The sequence below is a fragment of the Staurois parvus genome, unplaced genomic scaffold (genome assembly GCF_062004578.1).
Source record: "Staurois parvus isolate SC_StPar_1 unplaced genomic scaffold, SC_StPar_1.0 ptg000720l, whole genome shotgun sequence".
In the NCBI taxonomy this organism is placed as follows: domain Eukaryota; kingdom Metazoa; phylum Chordata; class Amphibia; order Anura; family Ranidae; genus Staurois; species Staurois parvus.
Genome location: NW_028318516.1, coordinates 66,629 through 86,522, shown reverse-complemented (window position 1 = coordinate 86,522; position 19,894 = coordinate 66,629). Strand labels below are relative to the sequence as shown.

The 19,894-nt window shown below is 45.3% G+C and overlaps 1 protein-coding gene across 1 annotated transcript in view; it reads left to right on the top strand.

Annotated features, from left to right (window-relative positions):
* The window catches only part of LOC149445449 (uncharacterized), a 71,716-nt gene that overhangs the window by 24,005 nt on the left and 27,817 nt on the right, over positions 1 to 19,894 (top strand). Inside the window, exons 4-8 of the mRNA XM_089653769.1 lie at positions 7,102 to 7,230; positions 7,504 to 7,732; positions 7,998 to 8,095; positions 8,175 to 8,381; positions 10,380 to 10,521. Of these exons, the coding sequence (XP_089509895.1) occupies positions 7,102 to 7,230; positions 7,504 to 7,732; positions 7,998 to 8,095; positions 8,175 to 8,381; positions 10,380 to 10,521 (805 nt within the window). The remainder of the gene's footprint in view (positions 1 to 7,101; positions 7,231 to 7,503; positions 7,733 to 7,997; positions 8,096 to 8,174; positions 8,382 to 10,379; positions 10,522 to 19,894) is intronic.

Genomic DNA, 19,894 nt, shown 5'->3' with positions numbered 1-19,894 from the left:
ATCTCCAGACTTCACAGGAGGAAAACTCTACATCTGAACACAAATAGTCACATCAAATGATATTCCCAGAATCCTCCTCACCTCTCCATTCAGGTCTCCATTTTATTAAAGCCCCACTTCAGGCTGAGGTATAATTTCCCCCACAGGACCCCCACACTACGCAGGGTATAAGGAATTCTGACGTCATTATACACAATGCAGGACCAACAGTTCTGTTTTGCTTATGAGGATGCCAAGGGGCCCCACATCCTAAGACCATAGAATAAAAAGAAAAGAGCCAAATGGAGGGACATTGGGAGGAGGAGCTGTGAGGTCAGTGTGATGTCATAGGATTCTCTGACTCTGGATGGAGGGACATTGGGAGGGGGAGCTGTGAGGTCAGTGTGATGTCATAGGATTCTCTGACTCTGGATGGAGGGACATTGGGAGGAGGAGCTGTGAGGTCAGTGCGATGTCATAGGATTCTCTGACTCTGGATGGAGGGACATTGGGAGGAGGAGCTGTGAGGTCAGAGTGATGTCATAGGATTCTCTGACTCTGGTTGGAAGGACATTGGGAGGAGGAGCTGTGAGGTCATTGCGATGTCATAGGATTCTCTGACTCTGGATGGAGGGACATTGGGAGGAGGAGCTGTGAGGTCAGTGTGATGTCATAGGATTCTCTGACTCTGGTTGGAAGGACATTGGGGGAGGAGCTGCGAGGTCAGTGTGATGTCATAGGATTCTCCATTCCCTGCCACTTATAAAAGTGGTATAATCCTTTATTATAGACTGATGAGGTGAGAAGGTGACACCTCTCCACAATGAGGAGAATGTTCCGGACCCGGAAGTGGGGGAATGTTCTGCCCCTGAAGGGGTTAATCTGGGTTCCCACACTATATATGTGTGTATCATCATCTGCTGGAGATAAAAGACGTCACAGTGACTATGGAGGAAGAGGACGGACATGACTATGAAGGAATAGGATGGACATGATGAGGGTTACTGGGTGTAAATAGGAAATAACATCTTATTACCTCCTCTGCTGCCACTTCCAGCAACGTCTCCTCTCTGCTTCCTCCCAACTCAGCTCTCACCCGGAACTTCCTGCCTGTACCTGACATCACTTCCTGCCTGTACCTGACATCACTTCCTGTCTTCCATAGAGACTTCCTGTGTGGGTAGAAGTGAGATCCCCACCTTGTGGAGCTCAGAGGAACTGCAGCCCCGAGAAGCGTCTGGTAGTGTGGCCCCGGCCTTGTGCTGGGTGTGTATGGACTGTAGATCCTTGTGTAGGGAGGAAATGACTCCTATCTGTGACTGCTGTAACCTGCTGACTGGCATCTCCTGTGAAATCTGACACTTGTACTGGATACACACAAGGCAGTCAGGGATTTCAGCCCCTCCCTTCTCTCAGACTGTAATACAGAGAGAGCCAATCAGAAGAGCTATTAAAGGAGCCAATGACAGGGACTTTCTCAGCAGGAGGTGCAGCTGCAAAGCATTGTGGAATATGCAGTCCTGAACAGAAATGGCCTGATAGGCTGATATGAGGGATGGAACTACAGAGACCAGCATGCTTAGTGAGAGCAGAGTGAAGGACTCCATCTTGTTTTTCCTGAGGGGAGGCAGTCTGCATGTGGCAGGAGACAGTCTGGACCTGGCAGAGAAGTGCTCAGGGTCAGTTCACTCCATGTTTAGGTATCTTCATCAGTCAGGGAACATCCAACCTGAGAGATGTGGGCCTACAGTACAGTGCCTACACCGACAGTGTGAAGGGCTCATCGTGAGGTGACCACAGGAGCCGGTCATTTCCAGGACCATGGTTTGGGCCTTAGTCCCAGGATCTGGTGAGAGGGATTTTGCCCCCTGGCAGATGACAGGAACACGGCACACAGAGACATGACACTTCTCCCATACTCACCAGGCACTGGGTTGTGTAGATGGTCCTGCTATACAGACACAGTGTTTGCTTTGCTATACAAATCCTGCCACGGGATTACAATGATACTTTACCATAGGAGTGTAAGTGCACCAATGAAAGTGTCTCGCTGAAGACCCCAACATTCATCCTGTTACCAAGAGACTGAAGTTACTGGTGCCATACGGGCACGCGCATGCGTATTCAGGCCTCTATATTGCATGGTGTGGGAGGGAATAGCTCTACCTTGGAAAGTAGCTATGAAGCATCAGTTGGGCGCAGTGTTTGCCTATTGGGCTTGTGGTGTCGGGGGTTAGAAGGGAGAAGTCTGACACAACAGAGTCATTCTTCTGCTCTCCTCCAGGCACACCTAGGATCGGCACAAGGGGTGATGCCAGTTAGAGGGGTGGGAGATTAGTGAACATTCTCTCCTGGATCTCCCCTTCTTTCATTGAACACTTACTCCTGGATTTCCACTTCCCATGGTGAACGTTCACTCCAGGATTTCTCCCTCCTGGAGTGAGCATTCGCTCATGGATCTCCCCTTCCTTCAGTGAATGTTCGCTCCTGGATCCCACTTCCTTCAGTGAACATTGACTGGTGGATATCAGAGGATGGGGAGATGTCAGAGGTCCATCAGCTTCATCAGATGACAGGAGAGACATTAGAGGTCTATCAGCTTCATCTGAGAACAGGGGAGACATCAAAATGTCCATCAGCTTCATTGTAGAACAAGGGAGACATCAGAGGTCCATCAGCTTTATCAGAGGGCAGGGAAGTCATCAGAGGTCCATCAGCTTCATCAGAGGATAGGCAGACATCAGAGGTCCATCAGCCTCATTGGAGATGGGAGACATCAGAGGTCCATTAGCTTCATCAGAGGACAGAGGAGAAATCAAAGGTCTATCAGCTTCATCAGAGGACAGGGGAGACATCAGAGGTCCATCAGCTTCATCATAGGACAAGGGAGACATCAGAGTTCCATCAGCTTTATTGGAGGACAGCGGAGTCATCAGAGGTCCATCAACTTCATCAGAGGACAAGGGAGACATCAGAAGTCCATCAGCTTCATCATAGGACAAGGGAGACATCAGAGTTCCATCAGCTTTATTGGAGGACAGAGGAGTCATCAGAGGCTGTCACAGATCCCACCCACATGCACACGCCCACAGCGACTAGCTAACTGAGGCGTGCACGTCTGGCCGTGACTTGGTGTAAAGAGGGAATGAGGGGGACTTATTTTGTCACAGCCCGCACTACCTCTCCTCTCATATTAGGACCCATGCAGTTTACATTGTCTATATGGAGGAGGTGTAGGGTTAGATTCATCCTAGGCTCTAAGTGTTCCCCCTTGACCAACATCATTTTTAATCCAAGTCTCCCAGATAGTCTGGCCATTGGTCGAGTCCCTCCTTGGGCTGAGGTTAATCTATTCCAATTGCCACATTTGGTCAATCCCGTAATTCACAACCTTAAATCCTTCCGACATTCAAAAAGCTGCTCGCATTCCACCCCATCAGTATTTTATCTACAGATACAACACATTTTTGCCCCCAAAGCCTCTTCTCTGACTCTTGAACAACCTACCCCTTTAGAGCATATCTGCATCCAAGGCCCACACCACCGGGACATCATTTCCGCTACGTATGCATTGCTTGTAGATGCCCTTTTTCTATTGGTTCTCCCCTTTATATGTGTAAATGGTCCCGTTTCCTTCAATGTGATATTGGGTTGGATCAATGGAGTAGGATTTGGGAGGCCTCTTCTAAATCTTCTGTGTGTGTAATGTGTACAGAAAATCCTTCTAAGACCCCGATGTTTTGGTATCGGACCCCTGAGGTTCTCCATGATAGTAACCTGAATGTTTCTTCTGTTTGCTGGTGTTGTGAGATGGAAACTGACACTCTTTTTCACATTTTTTGGGATTGCCGGTCCATTGCGCCCTTTTGGAGGAGGTCCTTACCCCATTGTGGTTACTTTTCCTGGCTGCTGTCCCTTTTGAGCCCATTTACTTCCTGTTGGGTCTACCTTTTCGGGTCTCTCTAAATGTGTGAGGAAACTTTCCACCTCCATTCTGAGGGCAGCCAGGAGAACCATTCCCATGCATTGGCTGTCTTCTATGTCCCCCATGTTACCGGCACTGATGAAGGTCAGAGCAGAAATGAGAAAGTTGGAGTACCTACCTGCTTTACACCCTGCTACTGTCCCTGCGCTGGAGGCAGTTCAGGACCCACGGGACACCTATGACACCGATCTGTCTGCTCCGATCGTTTGTGATTGATGGCCATGTCACTGTTTTGTATTGACATTGTATGTTCTTATGTACCTCTCATCGATGAGCTGCTTTATCAGCCTTCTCTCCCTCTCTGCTTTTATTTTACATTTACCTTTGCGACTGCTTGTTGTAATGTGTGACATAGAGAGGGAAATGGGTGCTAATAGGCTGCAGGAGATCTGCTGAGACGTAGAGAGGGAAATGGGTGCTAATAGGCTGCAGGAGATCTGCTGAGACGTAGAAAGGGAAATGGGTGCTAATAGGCTGCAGGAGATCTGCCGAGACATAGAAAGGGAAATGGGAGCTAATAGGCTGCAGGAGATCTGCTGAGACATAGAAAGGGTAATGGGCGCTAATAGGCTGCAGGAGATCCGCTGAGACATAGAGAGGGAAATGGGTGCTAATAGGCTGCAGGAGATCTGCTGAGACATGGAGAGGGAAATGGGAGCTAATAGGCTGCAGGAGATCCGCTGAGACATAGAGAGGGAAATGGGTGCTAATAGGCTGCAGGAGATCTGCTGAGACATAGTGAGGGAAATGGGTGCTAATAGGCTGCAGGAGATCTGCTGAGACATAGAAAGGGAAATGAGTGCTAATAGGCTGCAGGAGATCTGCTGAGACATAAAGAGGGAAATGGGAGCTAATAGGCTGCAGGAGATCTGCTGAGACATAGAGAGGGAAATGGGTGCTAATAGGCTGCAGGGGATCTGCTGAGACAATGAAATGTGTGTGAAATGGATGGATGTGCAGACACTCCCAGAAGATGATGTCATTATGAGTGGATTGATATATACTTTTGCATTGTCCCCCCCAGAAGGATCAGGTTTGGCGGGATCGCTCTCATTAGCTATACATTTGTATTTTGTGTTCTGTGTTTGTAAGACTTTTCTATATGTAATAAGAGATGTTTGTTGAACAGTTGGTTACATAAGAGTTACATTTATTTCTTCTTCCTTTATTCAGTAATGTTTCATCTCCCGTAGTATCCCTGTAAGGTACATATTATACAGGAAGGGGGATTATGGGATGGATCTCGGGGCTGCAGTTCCTCTGAACTCCACAAGGTGCTGATCTCACCTATACTCACACAGGAAGTCTATATGGAAGACAGACCGGAAGTGATGTCAGGCGCAGACAGGAAGTGATGTCAGGCGCAGACAGGAAGTGATGTCAGGTGCAGACAGGAAGTGATGTCAGGGACAGACAGGAAGTTCCAGCTGAGAGGTGAGGCGGGAAGAAGTATAGAGCAGACGTTGGTGGAAGTGGCAGCAGAGGAGGTAATAAGATGTTATTTCCTATTTACAACAATATATATAAATCTGAGGCTCTTTTAGGAATGTTTGTGGCTTTAAAAAATGAAAGGGGCTTTATTGCAACTTAAATGTGTAACATTGCGCTGTTTATCTCCTCCTCCCCTCCCCCGCCTGTCTCCAGCACTGCACATGGGGACTAGCAGGGAGGGGAGAGACCTTGCAGTGTAATCAGAACTGATTGGCTGCTCCTCAGGAAAGGGGAGTGTCCGGCTTATTTTTCTCCCTTTCACTCCCAGAGTCGTTTTTGCATCTTTTGCACATTTAAAAAATCATTTCATCCTGAAGATGACACAAAACCCCCAAAATATCGATTTTCTGAAAGTAGAGACTTTAGAGAATAAAATAGCGGCAGTTCTAATTTTTTATGTCACAAAATATTATCACAAAGTCTAGGAAATTTGCCAAATTTCATTAAAAAATACACTTAAGCTGATTTCAGGGCACAAAAAGCAATAAATGACCCATTTATGTGTAAAAATATAAAAGCCGAGGTTGCAGCGAGTAAATAGATATCCAACATGTCAAACCTTAAGTTGTGTGTGCTGAAATGGTGACAACCTTTAGTCCCGGTATTATCTATAGGGGACACATTTATAGCCCCTTCTAGGTCATCAGTATAGAGTACGGAGGAGGTCTGCTCCTAGAATTATCCTCTCATTCTGGTGTGACCGGCGATATGTAACGTGTATCACAATCAATGTTATCACGTGTAGGTGCTCCAGCGTGTGCTCTTACATTTGGGTGTGCATATATGTGGGGGTGGGGAGCCTCAAAATGTTTTAAGGGGAGGAGTTATGTACTTGGGTGTAACTTTAATTGTTTACAATTTAAAAAAAACATTTTTACTTAAGGGGACAAAGTCCTCTATGAGATGACTTTTGATGAGAGGTTCTCTTTATTGAGACATCCAGGGTCTAAAAGACCCCCAATGTCTCCCCTGTACTCCATTGGATGTAATGTAGAGCACATTGCACCGCATTACATTCTTTGCCGGCCTCGATGGTCGGGAAATCTGTCATAACGTCACTTCTGGGTCAGGACAAGAAGGGAGTGAACATGTCCGCTCTCCTCCGTCCCCTCTACCCTCCGACACCCGCTGACCCGGGCCCACAGATGGGCAAGCAGAGCCAGGGAAGCATAGTAGGTACAGGAGAGGTTCACACACACGGGGTGGCAGAGGCTGGCACCTGAAAGGAGAGCCCTGTGGCTTGCCCTCAGCAGGGATAAAGATTAAACACAATACTTGCCCGGCCCCCAGAACTACATATCCCGGGCGTCGGGTGATGTAAAGTGACCATCCCTGCATGATGAGCCGACATTGACCTCACAGCACTGCCTCAGAGCAAACTAGTCATAGGAAGGATCAGATTTATCATTCCTTGTCTGCAGATCTAATACTCATCAAACCAGTTCAGAGACCAAACAAACCCAACAGAGAAAAGGGGCCCCGGACCTCAAAATTGTAGTAAACACTAAACAGTCCAAACAAAATGTCTTCCCATGGGGGTGGTAGTTCTTCAATGTCCAGCAACCCTCCTATTCCCCCCTCACATCCACATCCTATTATTGTGTGACCAATACCATCCAAATCATTCTTACTTTCATTTCCCAAAGTTATCCGTCTACAAGGAGACCTGTATAGATCACATGATGGCACCAATGAGGATGGAGGAGGACCGGAGTCACATGACTGAAAAGATACTAAACCTCACCCTGGAGATCATCTACCTGCTGACCGGAGAGGTGAGGAGGATTCTGGGAGGTCACATGACATCACTTCTATCTCTATTAATAAAACACAGACCTGACCGGAGAGGTGAGGAGGATTCTGGGAGGTCACATGACATCACTCTTATCTCTATTAATAAAACACAGACCTGACCGGAGAGGTGAGGAGGATTCTGGGAGGTCACATGACATCACTTGTCTATTCTGGTCAATAGACCATTTTATTTTTGCACACATTTAGATGATGTCAGGTGGTTGATATTGTTTTATTTGTCTCCTGATCTGTAGGATTATGTTGTAAAGAAGAAGTCTAGTGGGGAGCCAATCTCAGGAGGATGGAGCAGAACCCAGAGCCTCGCCATGGTGCCTCCATCTCATTCTCTGATACCTGAGAGGGAGAAAGAGCAGAAGATTCTGGAACTGACCACCATGATGGTCCATCAGCTGACAGGAGAGGTGAGCGGTGCCGGGAATTCTGGGACATTCTCCAGTAACAGACAAGGGATGTGTCTGGATGGTGACTGTATCATTGTGTGTGTCAGGTTCCTATAAGGTGTCAGGGTGTCACTGTCTATTTCTCCATGGAGGAGTGGGAGTATTTAGAAGGACACAAGGACCTCTACAAGGACGTCATGATGGACAATCAGCCGCCCCTCACATCACCGGGTAAGAGGAGACTTTATTGTAAAGGAGAGAGCAGTACGGAGGATCCACCTAGATCCCCCATCATCTGATAAACACATAGAAACAATGGATTCAGTCAGTGTGTGTGTTTCCTACAGATGGATCCAGTCAGGGGAACCCACCAGAGAGATGTCCCCGTCCTCTGTATTCCCGGGATTCCACACAGGAAGGTCACACCATCCCTCACCATCATCAGGTAGATGATGACAATTATTGGTAGTTGTGATTTATACACAGCATGTTTGTTACAATGAATGTTTTATTATATCTTTCAGAGTGGAATCCTCGGGGATGATAATATTGATGTTAAAGAAGAGTATAAAGAGGAGGATGAGGAGTATGGAGTGATGGAGGAGTTTTCAGAAGGACACAATGATATGATGGAGCCACCTAATACCAGGAACCCACCAGAGAGATGTCCCCGTCCTCTGTATTCCCGGGATTCCACACAGGAAGGTCACACCATCCCTCACTATTACAAGGTTGGTGGGATGGAGAATCTAGAACATGGACTTGTAGAGACTATGGGCTCCAATCACAAAGCGGTATCTTCCCGTATCCCAGTATGTAGTAAGATGCTGCATTCTGTTTTTTAGTAGTGAATCCTGCGGGTAATTTACCACTGGTGTCCATAGCAACACTTGTAAATAGCTTGTTGTTAAGGAGAGGGCAGCCGCCAGTGTCCCCAACAACCAGTAAACAAGGAGCGGACAGCCGCCAAGTTCCCTGCTGACAGCTGTGACAGGTCTGGTATGGATTTTGAGGGGATCCCCAATGCCAAAAAAATAAAATTAAAGGCGTGGGTTCCCCTCCAATCTCAATACCAGACCCTTAATGAGTGCCCACCTTCCTCCTGAACCATACCAGGCCACATACCCTCAACATGAGGTGGGTGCTTCAGGGCAGGGGCACTCTGCACCCCCAAAAGCACCTTGTCCCCATGGCGATGGGGACAAGGGTCCCTTCTTCACAACCCTGGGCAGTGGTTGTGGGGGGCTTTGGGTGGGGGGCTTATTGGAATATGGAAGCCACCTTTAACATGGAGGCCCCCAGATCCCGGCCCCCCCACAATGTGAATGGGTATAGAGTACATAGTACCCCTATTCATTCACCAAACAGTGTAGTGTAAAAAAACAATGGAAGAAATTTTTGACAAAACAAATATGAAGAGAAATATCCCCCTGATGTAGATCCATCGATGATCCAATCACAATACTCGCTGTCATCGCTGAAAAAAACAAAGCTCCCCTCCTGACATCTGACAGGTTCGTCGCCTCCCACTTCTAAATAAACTAAGGAGTTCTACCACCCTGTGACATCACTGGGTGGCCTTGCCCTCTTGTGACGTCACCAATACAACATGCACCGGTCAGTGACATCACCAATACAACATGCCCCGGTCAGTGATGTCACCGAGTGGCACCGCCCCATAGTATATTTAGTGGCAGGAGGTAGCAGAGCTGTCAGACAGAGGGGAGTCTTCATTGGCAGCGGAGCTTTTCTTTCCGAGTCAGCAGTGACAGCGAGCATCGTGATTGATGATGGATCTACACCGGGGGGGACATTTTGCTTTAGTTTTGCTTTTTTAATAAAGGACTTGTCAAATACTGCCTGCTGTCTATATAACAGAATACGGTTTTGGGGCAAATAATTAGGGGTACCATGTACCCCATACTCATTCACATGGGGTGAGGGATCTAAGGGCCCCCTTGTTACTTTTTGTAAGTCCTCTGCCTGCAAACCCCCACAGCCACTAGCCTAGGTTGTGGGGAAGAGTCCCTTGTCCCCATCAACATGGACAAAGTGCTCTGGGGGGAGCAAAGCCCCCCCTACCCCAGAGCATCCACTCCATGTTAAGGGCATGTGGCCTGGTATGTTTTTGGAGGGGGGGGCGCTTGCTCGTCCCCCCCTTTTCTGACCTGCTGTGCTGCATGCTCAGATAGGGGTCTGGTATGTATTTATTTCTTTTTGGCAAGGGGTCCCCCTCAAAATCCATACAAGACCCCCCAAAGGGGGACCCCACGCCATTTTCTTAATTTTTTTTGCTGGTAATTCTTTTTTTTTTAGATTTATCGGTTGGTTAGGCGGCCGCTCGCTCCCTAGCAACCATGTTGTTTACTGGTTGTTAAGGATGCCAGCGGCCGCCCACTCTTTACCAAGCAGTACACATTTCCTGAATGCCGCATGTCTCCACCACTAATTAATGACCGCATGCATTTCATTCATTATTTCCTTCTGTGAATGTAACGCCTGTTCATGCGGTATTTACTGAGCGTGTTCAGTGTTTGTGGTCAATACCGCAACACGGGATAGGAAATGGACAGTTTCAGGATGGCATGCGGTATTTAGGGGAAATGTACCGACATATCACATGTGATCTGCTTCTGTGAAGGGAGACAATGTGTGGATTTTGTGTGTGATGTCACAATCATAAATCTTACATTTTACAGATGATATTTTCTCTCATTTCCTTGATTTAGAGTGGAGATCCAATCGATATAGAATTTGAGGTGAAAGCAGAAGAAGAAGAGGCGTATGTGAGGGATGATCAGCAGTCTATGGAGGAGGATGGAATAACGGGGACATTTATAGAGGAGGACACTCCTACAGAGATCAGCACAGGTGGGTCATGAACACTAAATCCAATCCTCCACCCATACTGCTCACTGATAGGTCCAGAGTAGGGCGGGGACTGGGTGATATCAGCCTGTAATCCCCTGGTCACTTTCCTGAGCTGTGTTCCCCGTCCTGTATTCCTGGATTTCTCTCGGATAATCTTCCTTCTCTGTGCTGCAGACACAATTTATGTATCTAGACTGGATTTCTGGAGGTTCTGGGGTTCAGCTGGCAGAAATATGTTAATTTTCACCATAGATGTCTATGGACATAGACATGTCCAAGATCTCTGACAGTACATTTCTCCCAGGGTTCCTTGCTCTGTGTTCTGCTGGCTGTGCCGGGTGGAGGGATATGTCTGTATAGTCTCAGACCCAAGTCACTGAGTGCAGTCTCAGGAGATGGGGGGCAGTGGTGTGGGACCTCTGCAACTTGGCTACAGTAAATATTTAAGTTTCCATTGAATACCAGTATAACAAGTCCTGACCCTTACACTGTATAATTTATATTGTACATTACATCCTCCTGACCCCTGCACTATATACTCTATATTATACATTACATACTCCTGACCCCTGCACTATATACTCTATGTTGTACATTACATACTCCTGACCCCTGCACTATATACTCCATGTTGTACATTACATACTCCTTACCCCTGCACTATATACCCTATGTTGTACATTACATACTCCTGACCCCTACACTATATACTCTATGTTGTACATTACATACTCCTTACCCCTGCACTATATACCCTATGTTGTACATTACATACTCCTGACCCCTGCACTATATACCCTATGTTGTACATTACATCCTCCTGACCCCTGCACTATATACTCCATGTTGTACATTACATCCTCCTGACCCCTGCACTATATACTCCATGTTGTACATTACATCCTCCTGACCCCTGCACTATGTACTCTATGGTGTACATTACATCCTCCTGACCCCTGCACTATATACTCCATGTTGTACATTACATCCTCCTGACCCCTGCACTATATACTCTATGTTGTACATTACATCCTCCTGACCCCTGCAATATATACTCTATGTTGTACATTACATACTCCTGACTCCTGCACTATATACTCCATGTTGTACATTACATACTCCTGACCCCTGCACTATATACTCTATGTTGTACATTACATACTCCTGACCCCTGCACTATATACTCTATGTTGTACATTACATACTCCTGACCCCTGCACTATATACTCTATGTTGTACATTACATACTCCTGACCCCTGCACTATATACTCTATGTTGTACATTACATACTCCTGACCCCTGCACTATATACTCTATGTTGTACATTACATACTCCTGACCCCTGCACTATACAGTGGGGAAAATTATTTTATCCCCTGCATATTTTTTAAATTTGCCCACTTACAAAGAAATGAAGGGTATATATTTTTGTCATAAGTGTATTTTAAATGATAGAGACAGAATATCAACCAAAAATCCAGAAAAAACACAATACAAATGTTATAAATGGAGTGTAAAATAAGTATTTGATCCCCAAGCAAAACATGACTTAGTACTTGGTGGAGGAACCCTTGTTGGCGAGCACAGAGGTCAGACGTTTCTTGTAGTCGGTTCCCAGGTTTGCAGACATCTCAGGAGGGATTTTGATCCACTCTTCTTTACAGATCTTCTCTAAATCCTGAAGGTTTCTTGGCTGTTGCTTGGCAACTCAAAGTTTCATCTCCCTCCATAAATGTTCTATATGATGAAGGTCTGGAGACTAGGCCACTCCATGACCATAATGTGCTATTTCTTGAGCCGCTCCTTTTGTTGTCTTGGCGGTATACATGGCCCCGTCCATTGGCCCCTCAATGCGGCAATGTTGGCCTGAACCTTTAGTAGAGAAACAGCCCCAAAGCATAATGTGTCCACCTCCGTGCTTGACTGTAGGGATGGTGTTCTTAGGGTCATAGTCAGCATTTTACTTCCTTCCAACACGATGAGTCAAGTTAATGCCGAAGAGATCAATTCTGATCTCCTCTGAGCACAGCACTCTCTCCCAATCCTTCTCTGAATCATTTAGATGTTCATTGTCAGACTTCAGACAGTCCTGGACATGTGCCTTCTTGAGGAGTGGGACCTTGTGGGCTCTGCAGGATTTCAGTCCAAGGCAGCGGATTGTATTACCAATGGTTTGGTGACTGTGGTCCCAACTGCCTTGACATCATTCACAAGCTCCTCCCATGTAGTTCTGAGCTGATCCCTCACTTTTCTCATGATCATCTTTACCCCATGAGGTGACATTCTGCATGGAGCTCCAGAGCAAGGAGGACGATTGATGGTTACTTTGTATTTCTTCTATTTGTGAAAAATCGCTCCAACATTTGTCTCCTTCTCACCAAGCTGTCTCCTTCTCACCAGGTCTACAATCATGTCCTCGACATCCTTTGACAGCTCTTTCGTCTTGCCCATGGTGGTGCCCAAGAAAGAGATTCAGTGGACCTGTGTCTTTTATACACATAACGAGTTGTCATTAGCAGCACCTTCTTATATTGACAGGACTGATCTGTGTACAACATGAGCACCTATCCAGTCTGTGGGAGCCAGAATCATTGTTGGTTGGTAGGGGATCAAATACTTGATTTACTCACTGAACTGCAACTCCATTTATAACATTTGTATTGTGTTTTTTCTGGATTTTTCTGTCTCTATCATTTAAAATGCACCTATGATAAAAATGACAGACCCTTCATTTCTCTGTAAGTGAGCAAACCTACAAAATCTGCTGGGGATCAAATCATTATTGTCTCCACTGTATACTCTGTTGTACATTACGTACTCCTGACCCCTGCACTATATACTCTATGTTGTACATTACATCCTCCTGACCCCTGCACTATATACTCTGTTGTACATTACATACTCCTGACCCCTGCACTATATACTCTATGTTGTACATTACATACTCCTGACCCCTGCACTATATACTCTATGTTGTACATTACATACTCCTGACCCCTGCACTATATACTCTGTGTTGTACATTACATACTCCTGACCCCTGCACTATATACTCTATGTTGTACATTACATCCTCCTGACCCCTGCACTGTATACTGTATGTTGTACATTACATCCTCCTGACCCCTGCACCATATACTCTATGTTGTACATTACATACTCCTGACCCCTGCACTATATACTCTAGGTTGTACATTACATACTCCTGACCCCAGCACTATATACTCTGTTGTACAATACATTATCTGACTGTATAGTCCTAACTTTTGTATCCTACATAATAAGTTGTACATTACATTGGCCTTACTTCTTTTGCTCCCATTTCCTCCCAGCTGGACATTTTATATCGGATGATGTGATTGGAGCACAGACTGTTACATGGTGATAATAATGTGATAACATCCTCCAACTTTGGACCCTTAAACAGAAAGTGATAATGAGGGAGGAGTCAATACCCCAATGATGGTGGTCTTCAGGATCAGTCCAGTCTTCATCTTGGTTGTTCTCCCCCCATCCTCACTCTCTGACCTCTGGTGGGGCTCAGCCCCGCTGTTCTTCATGACTAAATCATGGACTAAATAAGGAAGTGCAGTACTTCTTGTGTTGGGAAGATGGCGATGAGTGATAGAGGGGGTGGGGACCCTCGTCCTATAATCCCCTCATCACTGTCCCTCCTATAAAAGACAGTTCTGGTTGTTTCCTCACTCTCTGACTAAGGTCCATGAATAAAGAAATGACCTGGTAGGAGATCAGAGGAGCCATTTCCTAGTTCCCTTGAGGGTGGAATTGTAAGCTCCTCAGAGACCAAGCTGCCTGATGTGGGCGGAGTCCTGATTTGGGGGAACCAATCAGCTCCTGTCTAGTAATCCTCTTTGTCTTTGTATTTTAGTCCATGGCCGGGAGATGAGGAAAACCTCCGAGGATTGTCTCACTTTGTCTCCAGACTGGAAAGTAGAAGATGAGGACATCACACAGTATAGTCCAGGAGAAAACCCGGCTCCCTCCAATGTCCATCCGGCACCACCCAGTGTAGATGGACCATCAGATTCCTCGTATCCTGAGGAACCTCAGACTGTGCGGGACCGGGCCGGCCTTCTAACAGGGAAGAGCTTCTCCTGTACTGAGTGTGGGAAATGTTTCAATTATAAATCCAATCTTAATGTGCATAAAAGATCTCACACAGGGGAGAAGCCGTATTCCTGTCCTGAGTGCGGGAAATGTTTTTCACATAAGTCCAGTCTTTACACACATCAGAGATCTCACACAGGAGAGAAGCCGTATTCCTGTCCTGAGTGCGGGAAATGTTTTTCACAGAAGTTCCATCTTTACACACATCAGAGATGTCACACGGGGGAGAAGCCGTATTCCTGTCCTGAATGCGGGAAATGTTTTTCACAGAAGTCCAATCTTTATATACATCAGAAATATCATACGAGGGAGAAGCTGTATTCTTGTTATGAGTGTGGGAAATGCTTTCCAGAGAAGTCTATTCTTCATAAACATCAGAGATCTCACACAGGGGAGAAGCCATATTCTTGTCCTGAGTGTGGGAAATTTTTTTCACAGAAGTCCAATCTGTACACACATCAGAGATCTCACACGGGGGAGAAGACATATTCCTGTCCAGAGTGTGAGAAATGTTTTCCTCATAAGTCCAGTCTTTACACACATCAGAGATCTCACACGGGGGAGAAGCCGTATTCCTGTTTTGAGTGCGGGAAATGTTTCTCACGGAAGTACAGTCTTTCCAGACATCAGAGATCTCACACGAGGGAGAAGTCACTTTCCTGTCTTGAGTGAGGGAAATGTTCCTCACTGAAGTCCTGTCTTCCTGTACATCAGGGGTCCCACACAAACCTGGAGGTATATTAGTGCCTTAAGTGCGGGAAATGTCTTCTAGATGAATGTTGCTGGACATCCCAGCTCTCATGTGGGGAAGAAGCACACCCTGATATACACCTCAGATATACTCCATGGCTGATCTTCATCATAGAAGAAACAGTTGATAAGGAGATGAGAGGCCCCCAAAGACATGGATGAAGTGCAGTCAATGTCGGGGTGCAGAGTGGTCAGTAGATCCTGGAAATGAAGGACACAACTTCAGCCCTTCTTGGGTGTCGGAGTTGCGTTTCCTGATAATGATATAGCGGGTTACAGAGCTAGAAGCCGGGAGAGCCCAGATCTCGTTGTCGGGGAACTTTACACAGACAACAAGAACTTCTGAAGTTGATGTCCTTCATTTCAAGGCTCTACAGAACAGTGGTGACCCCGAAGCGTCTCTCTGTCTTCAGTCCATCCTTCTCCCATCCCCCAACAGGAGGGAAGGAGAACTCCGCCCCAAACTAGGGGGGAACTTTCCTCTCATTATTTCCCTTGGCTTCTCTGTGGGTTTGGGTGGTTGGAGGAGTGCGGCACGAGAGGGAACACAGCTTGTTGTTCTATGTCTACATATGGGGTCTGGGTAGAGGGGATCCACCGGAAAATATTTCTACTCTTTGATTTTGTGCAAATCGTTTCTGTTTTCACTTTGAAGGGCGATATTATGTGTGGTTTGTAAAAGGGATTGGCCCAATAGATACCGCCCCACTTAGAGAATAGATGAACTAATATGACCAGCATTCATTCAGCCATGTCACATGTTGGGATCTTTTCTACAATACTTTGTTATAATAATGGAACACGTTGTGTATTGTATTGTACACCAATAATAATGACTCCGCCCCCACATTCCAGACAAGGGATCTTCCTGACCAATCGGATTCCTTCCTTTGTCATTTCCTGATTCTATGATTACAATTTTGTTAGAAGTAAAACTATAGTAAAGAATTTATTGAGTGAAAAGAATTGTGTGTGTCGGGGCCATGATGGGGATCTTTGGGGGCCAAACATTTCTAACAGGAAACACTTTAAAAGACTTTACAGGTCATCCAGTTTCTGGTTTACCATGAATAATGGCCCAGAGTGCAGGGGTCAGGAGACTACTTCATACAGCCCTGCAAACAACGTGCAGTGGTTAGGAGTTACATCCCAGAGTGCAGTGGTCAGGAGTATGTGATTTCCATTCCAGAGTATACAGTGTAGTGGTCAGGAGTATGTGATTTCCATCCCAGAGTACAGAGTGTAGTGGTCAGGAGTATGTGATTTCCATCCCAGAGTACAGAGTGTAGTGGTCAGGAGTATGTGATTTACATCCCAGAGTTCAGAATGTAGTGGTCAGGAGTATGTGATTTCCATCCCAGAGTACAGAGTGTAGTGGTCAGGAGTATGTGATTTACATCCCAGAGTACAGAGTGTAGTGGTCAGGAGTATGTGATTTACATCCCAGAGTACAGAGTGTAGTGGTCAGGAGTATGTGATTTACATCCCAGAGTACAGAGTGTAGTGGTCAGGAGTATGTGATTTACATCCCAGAGTACAGAGTGCAGTGGTCAGGAGTATGTGATTTACATCCCAGAGTATAGAATGTAGCGGTCAGGAGTATGTGATTTCCATCCCAGAGTACAGAGTGTAGTGGGCAGGAGTATGTGATTTCCATCCCAGAGTGTAGTGGTCAGGAGTATGTGATTTCCATCCCAGAGTACAGAACGTAGTGGTCAGGAGTATGTGATTTACATCCCAGAGTACAGAGTGCAGTGGTCAGGAGTATGTGATTTACATCCCAGAGTACAGAATGTAGTGGTCAGGAGTAAGTGATCCTCCCACGCTCAACATTCTCTTTACTCTCGTTAACTCCATATTATTCTGTTGTTTCTAAATCTCAGTTCTAAGCCAGCTTCCAGGAATATTATCTCTTCATATATTTCACCTTTTCTCTGTATTCTTCCCAGCCTTTCCATTTTTTTTTATATAACTCCAGCTTATCCTCGTGCGTATAATACAATCTTTCTGTCCCAGAGATCTGGTTTACTCTAGCCATCCAATCCTCCTCAGTTGGCACCTCTCTTTTCTTCCAGTACCTGGGTATCAGACTCTTTGCTGCGGTCAAGTAGTACCATATCCCTGAACTCTTATATGCTTTCACTGAGAGTTCTGAGATATGGAGGAGACATACTTCTGGATCTAATCCTATATTGATTTTTGTGATTTTTCCCTATCAAATAAACTATCCTCCGCCAGAACACCTGTATTTCTGGACACTCCCACCACACATGATACCACGTGCCCACCTCTCCACAGCCTCTCCTACACATCTGTGAGATTTCTGTATTCATCTTGTGCTCCAGGTAGGGGGTAATGTGCCATCTATTCAAACACTTATAGTTTATTTCCACTTCTCTCATACTAATATTCTCATGAATTAATGTGAACATCTTCTTCTTCTCCTCCTCCTCTATTTTTCTTCCCATATCTCTTTCCCATTTCTCTATGTGCATTAATTTTGTGTCTGTGTCAAGTTCCATGAATATCTGGTGTATTTTTGCCATTCCGTGTCTACCATTTCCCCGTGACTCCAAAATTCTCTCAAATGGATTCCAGTCTTTTCTAGTTCTTATAGGCTTTGGAAGGCTTTCAAAAAAGTTCTTCAGTTGGTAATATCTTAGTCTATCCATCTTATTAAAGACTTCACCCTTTCTTTCCTCCATATTCTTATATGACCCATTTTCCTCTCCTACCATTATATCTCTCAATTGCGCCTCCTGTTTTATAATACATTTCCCTGCTATGCTATCTTTACCCGGGATGAAATATTTTGTGTTCCTAAGTGGTATTAATTGTGAGTTAAAAACCCACCCCTTTTGTCTGTGTAATAAATCCCATTCTTTTAGAACATTAAGAGTGTACGTGCTTGTGCTCTCCTCTAATTCTCTGTATTGTGCAGGCACCCAGATACTATTACTCAAACTTATTCCACTCAGTGTTTTCTCAATTTTAACCCAACTTTTCTCCGGATTATGAATCCAGTCGAAGATTCTTGCGATAATCCCCACTTTGTAATATCTCCTAAAATCTGGTACCCCCAATCCTCCTCTTTCTTTACTTCTAGTCAACATTTCATAACCTATTCTAGGCTTTTTATTCCTCCATATACATTTTATTATCATTTTCCTCAGTTCTTTAAAATATGCCTCTGGGAGTTTGATTGGGATCATTTGAAATTTAAATAATACTTTGGGGACAATTACCATCTTTATCAAGTTTATGCGACCTATCCACGATGGATTTCCATTTCCCACTCTTCTTGACTCCTCCTTAATCTCATTTAATAACGTTATATAATTGGCTTTATAAAGGTTCTTAATTGAGGCTGATAGTTTTATTCCTAGGTATTTTAATTCTTTATCTCTCCAGAGGAAGGGGAATTCCTCTTGTAGTTTTTCTTTTTCGCTATTTTTGAGATTTATGTTTAAGATTTCGGTCTTTGTCGGGTTAATTTTCAGGTTCGACAGTTCTCCACACTCCCTCAATGCTTTCATTAAATTTGGAAGTGATGTTCTGGGGTTTCCAACATAAAACATCAGGTCGTCCACATAAGCCACTACCTTATGTTCTCTATCTCCTATCTTTATTCCTTTTATGTCTATGTTCTTCCTAATCATGGACATTAAGGGCTCCAGTGATAAGACAATAGACATCCCTGTCTTGTACCATTTGACATCTTAAAATACTCTGATCTTCCTCCATTTACCATTATGGTAGCGGTAGGCCCTCTGCACAACTCTCCAATCCACCCTCTCATTCTATCTCCCATTCCTAACGCTTCCAAAGTGTCCATCATAAAGCCCCAACTCACTCTGTCAAATGCCTTCTCAGCATCTATCGACATCAGTATCATTGGGGTTTGCCCTTTTTTGCCCTCCTGTATAAGCAACAGTGATCTCAGAGCATTATCTCTACCCTCTCTTCCCCAGACAAACCCCACCTGGTCTCCATGTATCCACTCCGGCATCAGCTCTTTCAGTCTATTTGCCAGAACCTTTGCATATATTTTAGTGTCTACATTCAGCAGCGCTATTGGACGATAACTCGCACATTGTGAGGGGTCTTTATCTTCCTTCTGTATCAATACTATATTCGCCTGTAAAGACTCTCCCCTCATCTCCATCCCATTCCCCAAGGCATTCATATATATCTTCATTTTGGGTATTAAAAGCTCTTTATATTTTTTATAGTATTTGGCCGTATATCCATCCGGACCCGGGCTTTTCCCTCCCGCCATGCTTTCTAATGCTATTTTTATTTCCTCTGAAGTTATTTCTGCCTCTAAAGAGGTGAAAATTTATTTCATGCAACCCATGTTAACAGGAGAATCAAAGCAATAGGGGGTGGAGCCTGACTATGGCGGCGGTGGAGAGCTCGTGGTAGGAGCTCCCGCATGGGGCTCCTCCCACCGACCCCCCCTTGGGCCTTAAAATTCCCCCCATGGAGACGGAG